This window comes from Mobula birostris, chromosome X (assembly GCF_030028105.1).
Source record: "Mobula birostris isolate sMobBir1 chromosome X, sMobBir1.hap1, whole genome shotgun sequence".
Classification (NCBI taxonomy): Eukaryota; Metazoa; Chordata; class Chondrichthyes; order Myliobatiformes; family Myliobatidae; genus Mobula; species Mobula birostris.
Window position 1 is genome coordinate 36109015 of NC_092402.1, and position 12689 is coordinate 36121703.

General features: G+C 40.5%; 1 protein-coding gene across 4 annotated transcripts in view; it reads left to right on the plus strand.

Annotated features, from left to right (window-relative positions):
- Nucleotides 1-12689, plus strand: part of LOC140191366 (MAGUK p55 subfamily member 2-like) — a 585916-nt gene that overhangs the window by 393113 nt on the left and 180114 nt on the right. For 2 of the 4 annotated variants that reach the window (XM_072248710.1, XM_072248715.1), the window contains exon 1: nucleotides 8924-9158. The exons of the other annotated variants lie outside the window; for them this stretch is intronic. In XM_072248710.1, the coding sequence (XP_072104811.1) occupies nucleotides 9071-9158 (88 nt within the window). In that variant the 5' untranslated portion in view covers nucleotides 8924-9070. Of the gene's footprint in view, nucleotides 1-8923; nucleotides 9159-12689 lie in introns of those variants that run through there. 4 annotated transcript variants of the gene reach the window in all.

A 12689-nucleotide genomic window follows, 5' to 3' on the forward strand; every position in this document is an offset into this window, starting at 1 on the left:
TAAATTGCCTATTCCCAACAACCTACACATGGTCCTTGGCCCTCTATATCCCTACTATCCATGTGCCTATCCAAATTTCTCTTAAACATTGAAATCGAGCTTGCATGGACCACTTGTGCTGGCAGCTCATTCCACACTCTCACAACCCTCTGAGTGAGGAAGTTTCCCCTCATGTTCCCCTTAAATTTTTGACATTTCACCCTTAACCCATGACCCCTGGTTGTCGTCCCACCCAACCTCAGTGGAAAAAGCCTGTTTGCAATTACCCTATCTATACTCCTGATAATGTTGTATAACCTATCAAATCTCCTCTCGAGCTTCTATGTTTCAAAGAATACAGTCCTAACTTAGTCAATGTTTCCTTATAACTCAGGTCCTCCAGCCCCTGCAACATCCTTATAGATTTTCTCTGTACTCTTTCAACCTTATTTACATCCTTCCTGTAGGTAGGTGACCAAAACTGCACAAAATACTCCAAATTAGGGCTCACCAGCATCTTATAAAACTTCAACATAACATCCCATCTCCTGGACTCAATACATTGATTTATGAAGGCCAGTGTGCCAAAAGCTTTCTTTATGACCCTATCTACCTGTGATGACACTTTCAATGAATTATGGACCTGTATTCCCAGATCCCTTTGCCCTCCTCAATGCCCTACCATTCTCTGTATAAGATGTACCCTGGTTGGTCCCACTGAAGTGCAACACCTCACACTTGTCTGCATTAAATTCCATCTGCCATTTTCCAGCAAATTTTTCCAGCTGATGCAGATCCCTCTGTAAACCATGATAGCCTTCCTCACTGTCCACTACACCTACAATCTCGGTGTCATCTGTAAATTTGCTGAACTAGTTAACCATATTATCATCCAGATCATTGATATAGATGACAAACAATAAAGGACCCAGCACCAATCCCTATGGCACACCACTAGTCAGAGAGGCAACCCTCTACTACCACCCTCTGGCTTCTCCCACAAAGCCAATGTCTAACGCAAATTACTGCTTCATCCTGGATGTCGAGTGTCATCTTGAATTTCTTGACCAGCCTCCCACGTGGGGCCTTGTCAAATGCCTTACTAAAGTCCATGCTGACAACATCCACTGCCTTATCTTCATCCATGTTCCTGGTAACTTCCTCGAAAAACTCTTTAAAATTGGTTAGATGTGACCTACCATGCACAAAACCACGTTGACTGTCCCCAATCAGTCCCTGTCTATCCAAATAGTTATATATCCGGTCCGTTAGAATACCTTCCAATAACTTTCTCACTACTGATGTCAGACTCACTGGCCTATAACTTCCTGCTTTATGTTAGAGCCTTTTTTAAACAGTGGAAAAACATTGGCTAGCCTCCAGTCCTCTGGTTCTTCTCCTGTCACTAAGGATGTTTTAAATATCAGCAATTTCTGCACTTGCCTCCTGTAGGGTCCAAAGAAACACCTTGTCAGGCCCTGGGGATTTATCCAAACTGATTTGCCTCAGGATAGCAAACACCTCCTCCTCTGTAATCTGTACAAGGTCCATGAAGTTGATGCTGCTTTGCCTCACTTCTACACAAAATGCTGGCGAAATTCAGCAGGCCAGGCAGCATCTATGGAAAAAAGTGCAGTCAACGTTTCAGGCCGAAACCCTTCAGCTGGAATGTTTGATGTCCCACTGATCTCCCTCCTGGCACTTATCCTTGCAAGTGGGCCTAAACCTCCTCCCTCACTACCATTCAGGGCCCCAAACAGTTCTTCCAGATGAAGAACCACTTCACCTGTGAGTCTGTTGGGGTCATATACTGTGTTCCGTGCTCCCGGTGTGGCCTCTTGTAGATTGATGAGACCCGACGTAGATTGGGAAACCACTTCTCCGAGCATCTATGTTCCGTCAGCCAGAACAAGCGGGATCTTCCAGTGGCCACCCACTTTTATTCCATTTCCCATTCCCACACCTCTGATGAGTCCATCCATAGTCTCCTCCACTGTCGGGATAAGGCCACATTCAGGTTGGAAGAACAACACCTTATATTCCGTTTGGGTAGTCTCCAACCTGATGGCATGAACATCGATTTCTCAAACTTACAGTAATTCCTGGAATTCCAGTAATCAAATACAGATGCAAAGAATATATTTAAGATCTCCCCCATCTGCTTTGGCTCCACACATGGATTACCATTCCGATCTTCCGGAGCACCAATTTTGTCTTTAGCAATCCTTTTGCTTTTAACATGTTTGTAGAATCCCTTAGAATCCTCCTTCACCTTGTCTGCTAGAGCAACTTCATGCCGTCTTTTAGCCTTCCTGCTTTCTTTCTTAAGTGTTTTCTTGCATTTTGTGTACCTCATTTGTTCCTACCTGCCTATACCTGCTATGCATCTCCTTTTTTCTCTTAACCAGGGCCTCAATATCTCTTGAAAACAAAGGTTCCCTACACTTGTTATCTTTACCTTTTGTTCAAGCTTTGTACTCTCAAAATTTCATTTTTGAAGGCCTATAAACTTTCAAGTAGCCAGAGAATAGCCTGTCCTATTTCACACTTGTCAGATCATTCCTGATACCATCAAAATTGGCTTTCTCCACTTTAGAATCTCAACCCACGATCAGACTATCTCTTTGCATATTTACTTTGAAACCAATTGTATTGTGGTCACTGGATGCAAAGTGTTCCCCGACCCAAACTTCTGTCTCCTGCCCTGTCTCATTCCCAAATAGCAGATCCAGTATCGCACACTCTCTCATCGAGACTTCTACGTAATGATGAAGGAAATTTTCCGGTACAAACTCTATCCTATCTAGTCTTTTTACAGTATGGGAATCCCAGTCAATATGAGGAAAGTTAAAATCATCTGCGATCACAACCTTATGTTTCTTTTAATAGTCTGTGATATCTCTACAAATTTGTTCATCTAAATCCCTGGACTATTGGGGAGTTTGTAATATAGCCCCATTAACATGGTCATACCTTTCTTAATTCTTAGTTCTACCCCTAATGCTTCATTAGACAAGTTCTCCAGTCTGTCCTGACGGAGCACTGCCGTGACATTTTCCTGACTAGTAACGCCACCCTTCCTCCTTTAATCCCTCCCACTCTGTTATATCTAAAAAAAACTGAACCCCGGAATATTGAGCTGCCAGTCCTGCCCCTCCTGTAACCAACTCTCACTAATGACTACAATCTCATAATTTCAGATATTGATCTATGCCTTGAGTTTATCTGCCTTTCCCATGATACTTCTTGCGTTGAAATATACGCAGCTCAGGACACTAGTTGCACCATGCTCAACCGTCTGATTTCTGACTTTGTCTGAGGTCTTAACAACATCTGTCTCCACAACCTCTCCACTAACTGTTCTGGCACCGTGGTTCCCATTCCCCTACAACTCTAGTTTAAACCCCACCGTGTAACATTAACAAACCTTCCTGCTAGGATATTAGACCCCCTCCAGTCCTGATGCAAACCATCCCTTCTGTACAGGTCCCACCTTCCGTGGAAGAGAGCCCAATGATCCAAAAATCTTATCCCCTCCCTTCTACAACTCTTTAAGTGGCCATTAAACCATTCTACAGTCGGTATTTGTTAAACCAAGGGGCCTTCCAGGATTCAGACAATATTCCTCCCCTCAACAACACACACAAAATGCTGGAGAAACTCCTTAGCCATGTATTAAACTGTATAATCTTCTTAGTAATAATAATTAAATAACTAATGATTTGTATCTTGACATAATGTAAATTTTACAGAACATGTTAGAAAGAAACTGTTGCACCCTAAAATCCCTGTGGATTCCTGAGGGTGAATCACAAAATGGTAATTTAATCAGAAACCTGAAAATGAAACTGAAAACATATTGATGAAGCCGAAGCAATTTGTCAAAGGATTGAATTTTGATGATTATCAGTAATCCTTCCATAATATTATACCATATATATGCTAAATTACATTCTGTTAAACATCAGATAGAATCATGATAGAGGACTTTTGAGGCACAGAATGATTTATTGGACCTCCCAGCATATTAGGCTATTTTAGATGCTGAAAGTAATAAGGAAGTCCCTTCCTTTCAATAAACCAGTCATTTCTTTTTGGTATTCAGATAAGGATTATGCATCGCTCAAGCTGTAGATTTACAGATTTTGACATCTGACTTGTAAATTAGAATGCTATTTCAATTCATTATTCTTTTGTGATCAATATATGGTGGAGCATAATTTACAGCATTTGAACAACAAAAGCTTGCAATAGCACAGTGCCTGATATCACGCCTGTTGGAAGTATCTCAAAATGCTTCATGTACAGTGGCTAATTCTGAAGCTGTTGCCTGCTATGCTATGAAGGCACCAGACTCTTTTGGAATATCAACAGTAAATACTATGCAGGTCAGGCTATATCTGTGAAAATGGAGAAGACATCAACATATCATTGATAACTTCTCTCCAGATTGTCATCATCTGTTTTTTACGCTATCGATTAGGGGAAGGCCTGATGAAGGGTCTCAGCCCGAAACGTCGACTGTTTATTCTTTTCCATAGATGCTGCCTGGCCTGCTGAGTTCCTCCAGCATTTTGTGTATTTTAGCGAAGGTAAGAATATTGTCGGAATCCTGAAAGCCCCCTCGGTTCAACAAATGCTGACTGTAGGATGTTTTATTTACCACTTAAGCCAGAAGAATCGTCATCTGAAGTACAGCATTGTCCACACGGTAGCACTTCCTCAGAATGACAGAGTCTCCGCTGTAATTAAGACCTGGAAAGGAGCTTTGGACTGCGCAAGAAAGCTTCACGTTTGCAACCTCCTACTATTTGGCTCATGGCACAACATCCAAATGTGATTATGTTACATGAGTTGAAATTAAAATAAGTACATAAACTTTGACATATAGAGTAATACTTAGAGTACACTGTCAGTTTGAATTTCCACTCGTGTTTTCCTGGACTTTAATGACACTGATGTGATAACATAATTTTCTCAACTGGAAGGAACATAACTCTGCTGATGATGCCTAAATCATTTTAGATTCTTTTGTTAATTACATTCCTGAGAAACATATACAAACCATATTCTGATCTTAGGTTCAAATAATTTAATGATCATAGTATGGTCTCCTGTACAGATTGGGTGACAGCTTTACAGAACACCTGTTCACTTTACAAAGGTGACCCTGAGCTCCCAAGGCTGTCACTTTAATTCTCTCTGACCTCCCTACCTTTGGCCTCCAACACCTTTCCAATGAATTTTAACATAATCCAAGGAATAGAACCTCATCTTCCATTAGGGTACATTGAACCCTTGGGCTCAATGTCGAATTCAATAGTTTCAGATAACTGGATGTTCCTGTCTGCATCACGATTGGCTTGTTCAAATGTAGGTAATCAACCTGTAACCCAGATTAACCCAGTTTATCTCTCTCGGGGCACCATGGTAGCATAGTGGTTAGTGTGACGCGATCACAATTTGGGGCGTCGGAGTTCAAAGTTCAATTCCGATGCTGTCTGTAAGAAGTTTGTACATTCTTCCCGTGAGCACGTGGGTTTCCCCTGGGTGCTCCAGTTTCCTCCCACAGTCCAAAGATATCCCGGTCAGTAGGTTAATTGGTCATTGTAACTTGTCCTGTGATTAGGCTGAGGTTAAATCGGGCTTGCTGGGCGCTGTGGATGTTAGGCCTGAAGGGCCTGTTCTGCTGCTATAAGTAAATAAATAAAAATACTGATGCTACCTGACCAGCATTCTCTTTTATTTTAAGATTTTCATCAATTATTACATTCTGATACCAATGCTTCAACATTTGTTTTTATCTTCACTCTGTTCTGTCCTCATTCATCTCGTCTACTTACACCTCTTCCAGATAGCCAAAAATCCTTCATCCCTCTGTGTCAGATGGCACCGGCAAGTCTGACCTCCCATCCTATCAAGGTTCTTGCTTTTCACTTTCCACTCCCCTCTCTTCTAAGCAACAGAAAATATGCTTACTTCCTCCGTTTTCTAATTCTTATCAACTCAAACTGCCTAAGCTGCTGAGTATTTCTAGAATTTTCTGTTTTAATTTCAAATGACACACCTGGCTGTGTTGATCGCAATTCAGATTGTTAGTGGGTTCAGTTTTAAGGTAAAAATTACTTTTGTTTCAGAGAAAATTGTAAAATAATAAACTTCCACTTTGATTGAACATTTGGAATAATAAAGATTCCAGGGCTGGGGAGGAATGCCATCAGATACTAGAACAGGTGAGCAGATGCTTCAACAGTGAATACTGAGCAAGCAACATGACAGAACACACACCCTTGCTACACTGCTGACTAATTACTTGCCAAGATAGCATCTTGCTGCTTGTCCTTTACATTTCTATGACATAATGTGTCGAAAACTTGGCTGGAAACAATTGCCTGAGGCTTTGCAAAGACATTTTTATTTTTTAAAAATCAAAGTTGACATGCAAAATCTAAATTAGAATCCAAAGTGCAAAAATAAGCTGTGAACTTGCCTGTGGATTATCGGTATTATCCATAGGAAGTTGGGGGATAAAATCGGGGGGGGGGGGGGTGGCGGGAAATTGTGATCCAGCAGAAACATTTTAACATTGCAATAGCTGTTTGGAATAAGGAATATGTTAATGAAGACTGCAAATGAGATCAGTAAAATTGAAAACTACTGAACGTTCTCTGCAAAGTCAGAAAGCATCCATGAAAGTTAAAACAGAGCTAACGTTTCAAGTCGATAAATTTTTTGGTGATTGACTAGAAATACTCATTTTGTTTCATTGTATTTATTTATTTATTGAGCTACAGTGCGGAATAGGCCCTTCTGCCCCTTCGAGCTGCACTGCCCTTCAACCCTCAATTTAACCCAGCCTAATCACAGGACAACTTACAAAGACCAATTAACCCACCAACTGATACATCTTTAGGCTGTGGGTGGGAACTGGAGTCCCCAGAGGAAACCCACACTGACATGGGGAGAACGTACAAACTCCTTACAGGCAACGGCGGGAATTGAACCCCGGTTGCCTGTACTGTAAAGTGTCATGCTGACCACTATGCTACCAACACACCTTCCACATCTGCTACCTGACTTGCTAGGTAATTCCAGAGTTTTCTGAGTTTATTGCAGACTTCCAGCAACAGTTTGTATCATACTCTATCTCTGCAATGAAAGGCACTAAGAATGATCTGATCCCATCTCTGATCAGTGTCATTTTCCACAAAATCAGTTGTTACACAATGGCAGGAAACCGCAGGAGGCTAATAATGAACATCTGGTTATGACTGGACTTTGATGCAATGGCAAGAATCTTAATTGATGACCTGACTTTTCCCATTAACCTTCTGCTAGAGATCATGTGTGAAGATTTTGTTATTTTGGTAATTGTTTAAGTAGTTTTTAAACAATACTTTGCCCCATTACATTTCTAATTTGTTAAAGTAACATTGTTATTTAATCAATGGATGGTTATCACAGAACTGGACGATTGACCTTAATACTTCACCCGTTTTGTAACAGCTGAAGTGAGTGTAAAGCACTTTTCTGTATGTCTTCAAAATAATGAGACACTATGCAATCAGGTTTAGCACTGAACTGTGTACTGAACATCAGTGATCTCTCAGTAAACATCACAAAAACATTCTCTAGTCATTAACACATTAATAGTAGTAAGAGTTCGCCTAGTGCAAACTGCTTGCTCCTTTCCAAGCCTACAGCCATGACTGCAGTGCAACAGTACTTCACTGGCTGGAAAACGTTTTGGACTGAATCTGAGGTTGCAGAAGGTGCCATAAAAATGGTCTTTTCTAGTTAGCAAGTAAATCAGACAGACATGTTCATGCTGGTATATATTGCAATTAAGGGGTGGGCTGGAGAAAACTAGTGGGCAGCGTGGTAGCGTAACGGTTAGCAATATGGTTTACAGTGCCAGCTGTAAGATTGGGGTTCCATTCCTGCCACTGTCTGTAAGGAGTTTGTATGTTCTCCCCATGACCACATGGGTTTCCTCCAGGTGCTCCTGTTTCCTCCCACATTCCAAAGACGTATGGTTTGGGTTAGTAAATTGTGGGCATGCTATGTTGGCGCCAGAAGGGTGGTGGCCCTTGCGGGCTGCCCAACACAATCCCCACTGATTTGATTTCATGCAAATGATGCAGTTCACTATGTATTTTGATATACATGAGACAAATAAAACTAATCTTTAAATCCTTATCTTTATTTGACTCAACAACCATCTGCCAGAGGAACTCAGCGGGTCAAGCAGCATCTATGGGAGAGAAGGAACTGTCAACATTAATGTCAACAATTCCTTTACCTCCCCAGATGCTGCTCAACTTACTGAATTCCTCCAGCAGATTGTTTGTTGTTCCAGATTCCAACATCATTTGGTATCCAGAATGGAAGTTTTGTGCAGTTTCATGGAAGCAGGATGGTAGTTCAACGAAATAAAAGCTAGCCTTTTCAGGGCAAATTATTATGGTTGCCCAAACCCTCCTGAGTGGCTAACTGTTGCCGGGTGTTCATGAATCTGTAATTATGCTGTCATGATGTGAGAAGCAGAGTAGGTTATCTTCCATTTGAAAACTGCATGATAATGTTATGGCCTGGGAAAAATCATTGGCAGGGAAAATGGATAGGAATTAAAATGTCACCAGTTGACATGGAGGTTTGGTGTTCTAAGAGCTACTTAAACTGTAAATGTATAATGGATATTTTCAGTGCTGGGGAGGTGGGCATCTGGTATAACTAATGTACAATAGTGGTTGAAGTAGCTGATATCAATTACATCAGCTGACAGTGACCCCTCCCATTAAGGATTCTGGCCAATTCGAATTGTGTATGTGTGTGTGCGTGTGTGGATAAAGCAGGGTTTGGAGTACTTAGCTGGACAGAAGCCACTGAGAGAGACTGTAGGCATATTAAACTGTTTGCTCAGTCAAACATAAAACCTGTCAGATTCTCTTCTCGTTGAAAAACTCTGTAACAGCCAGCTGGCATATAGCTTGCTTGACCTCCAGAAGTAGAAAGAGGGCCATGAGAGTCTGTTCCTTTACCACAGAGAGCAGAGGCAGAAGGATAATTCAGAGCTTAGGTAAAGCCCAGCATGGCTAATGGTCAGCCCCATACTCCCTGCTCACAAGTGGTTTCTTCAGCATCTTTTGAAGGGATGGACTCAAGTCAAAGCAAAGGCGGTAAGATTTCTGTGAAAAATGAGCTACTTGGATCATAAATATTATCACAATACTTGCTGTAATGAGGATTTAGTTGTTGTTTTCAAGTACATTGTATTAGCTAAGCTGGTATATCGTTGACAGTGCACAAGCACTCGTATTTGTTGAACTGCATATTGCAAAGAATTATATTGTCATAAAAGCATTGTTCCAACTCTGTATGCTTTGCTAGATTCTCTTAAATTATTCTAGCTTATTTATTTTCTTTGTTCTTTGGCTTAGCTCCTTATGAAATTATAAAACATCACAGAACAGGAACAATGGGGAATACTTGAAAAATTGTTATTTCAAGCCAATCTTGACTCAGCTGCAGAAACTGATGCCACGTGTCAAATCTGGGTGCAGAGTAAGAATGGTAGTAACTTGTCATGTCACTACCAGCCAGAGTACGGAGTGTGAGATATTTTACCTTGCAATGATGTTGTCACCTTGTGGAGCTTTAAACGAGTGAAACCTTTGCCGGGTTTACACCCCGAGTAAGCAGAACAGTTTTGCATTTCAGTCAGCTGTTCTGCTCTCTCAACATTAATTAAAGATGGGGTATTTCTCAGCACTTTCTGAGGAGCGTTGGCACAAAAAATAACTTGGTGCTTCTTGACAATATATTCCCCCTCCCTAGTAAGGTAGTGCTTGTAACCTAGCAATGGAAATCAGTGCAGACACAAACATACTCACTGCACTGGTATCAAGTTTTAACCAGGTGTGGACCTATTTTGAATAAACTGCCAAACAAAGAGTAAACAATAAAGTATGTCCACATTGAAGAGTTCTTTTAAATCTTTATGCTTAGATTTTTTGTTACTCAAAGACTGTGTTAAAGTGAACCCTGCCTAAAATGACTGTCCACAATAAAAAAAGCCCCTAAAATGAAAATGTGTCCTGGAAATTGCATTTGAAAAATAAACAAGAGTTGGAATAGCTGAGCTGGAGTTAGATAACTTGCTCTAGCTTTCTATTAATTTGTCCTAGGAGTGATTTTAACTTGTTTTATATTGCTAAACTTTTATTATCTAATGAATAAAGCATCAATAGTCTCAGAAAATCTTGAGGGCATGCCTTTGGAATCAGTTTTCAGTTTTCTTGGCTCCACTGAGTAAGGGTCCAGACAGGTGCAGGTTCAATTATTGATTCTGTGATGTTATACTTATATTGGACATGGGCTTTGGGAGTTAGCAGTACAAATTAAGTTAGGCAACAAATGAGCTGTAAAGGAAGGCAAATTTAATGTTAGCATTTATTTTAAGAGGACTAGAACATAAAAACAGGATGCAATGCTGAGGCTTGTTAAGGCGACAGTCAGGCCATATTTGGAGTATTGTGAGCAGTTTTGCGATTCATATCTAAGAAAGGATTTGCCAACGTTGAAGAGGCTCTGGATAAGGCTCACAAGAATGATCCCATGAATGAAAGGGTTAATGTATGAGAACCATTTGATGGCTCTGGGTCTGTACTCACTGGAGTTTAGAAGAATGGTGGGGGGAGGGGGATATCATGGAAACCTATTGAATTTTGAAAGGTATAGCTAGAGTGGACATGGAGAAGATGTTTCCTATAGTGGTAGTGGGAGAGTCTAGGACCACAGGGCACAGCCTCAGAATAGAAGGCTGAGTAGAACAGAAAAGGGATTTCTTTAGTCAGAGGGTGGTGAATCTGTGGAATTCAGTGCCACAATCAGCTGTGGAGGCCAAGTCATTGAGTATATTTAAAACGGAGGTTGATAGGTTCTTGATTAGTCAGGGTGTCAAAGGTTATGGAGAGAAGGCAGGAGAATGAGGTTGAGAGAGAAAATAAATCAGCCTTGATTGAATAGCGGAGAAGACTCAATAGGGTGAATGGCCTAATTCTGCTCTTATATCTTATGGTCTTATCGTGAAATAATGATAGGAATCAAGACTGGATTGTTAACAGGAGAGATGGAACCGAAAGCCATTATAGTGTGTAAATATATTAGGATAATCAACTTAATTGCAAGAAAACTGATCAAATATTTGAAGAAGTCTATATGGACTACCGTTTCATGCTAAAAACATTATGATATTCATGTGCCTCTGTGTCTGCAATTAAGAATACAGTATATCACTACTATTCTTTCTCTCTTCCCCTGCCTTTCTTACTCACCATCACCTTCCAACTTCCCCACCCCCCTCCCCCAGTTCAGTCTCACTTTTTATCTTTTATTTCATTGCCTATTGTGTAAAACTCAACACCAAGCGGTTGGCACAATGGCCCAGCCGGTAAAACTGCTCCCTCACAGCTCTATTGACCCAGGTTCAATCCTGGCGTCAGATGCTGTCTTCATGGAGTTTGCATATTTTCCCTGTGACCACCTGGATTCCCCCTGAGTTGTCTGGTTTCCTCCAACGTTACAAAGCTGCGCAGATTGGTAAGTTAATTAGCCACTGTAAATTGCCCCTAATGTGCAAGTAAGTGGTAGAGTCTGGAGGGAGGAGATGGCATTGGTAGTTGGTTTATTATTGTCACAAGTACCAAAGTGAAAAGCTTTGTCTTGCTTACAGATCATTTCATCACATCAGTACATTGAGGTTGTAGAAGGGAAAAGACTTAATAGAATATGGTGTTAAATTTTCAGAGGAATTGCAGCGCAGGCAGACAATAAGGCCATAACAATGTGCATTGTGAGGTCAAAAGTCCGTCTTGCTGCACAAGAGATTCAATAGTCTTATAAGAGTCAGATAGAAGCTGTGCTTGAACTTAGTGGGATATGCTTTCAGACTTCTGTATCATCTGTACTGGACAACAATTTTTTTCTTAAGTGTTGCGTCCTCAGAATTTTTTTTGTTTATGATAGACCACTTGAAGCTGAACAGAAATACAATTTCAGACTACTTGTATCACATAGGAATTGGGAGAAACAAGAAACTAACTTTTATTGAATATATTGAGTTTAATTGCATAGTAGTGCTGCCACTTTGCAATAGTTCAACTAAGCTAAAAGCATTTTGTTGATGATTTCAATTCATAATTCAAGTCAGAATAACTGATGCCAAGATTAAGGAAGGGATTTTTGTTGGTCCGCAAGTCAAACAGGTCATCAATGACAGGCAATTTGAAGGACTTCTAATGGGACTGGAGAAAATCACATGGAAGGCATTCAAGGATGTTTTTGAAAATTTTCTTGGCAACTATGCTGCAGCTTCAAATAAAAATAAAAACCACTTTTCATACCTGTACCTATCTGTTTTGCTTTCCTTTCCATCTTCAGCTGCTGGTCTTCAAAATAATTGCTACCTTGACATTTCTTATGTTCTCACCAACATAATCAAAGATCCCTCCTACCCTCGATATTCTCTCTTCTTCACCACTACACTGGACAAAAAAGGACTTTGCTTCCTGAATACCTTTGGGTGTGTCTTATGGATTTTGAGCTGCTGATTATGAAAATCAACATGAAATCTCCCTATCATGCACCACATTTCTTAAAATCACCTATGAATTATGAATTGAAATCACCATATAGGTGATTTTAAGAAA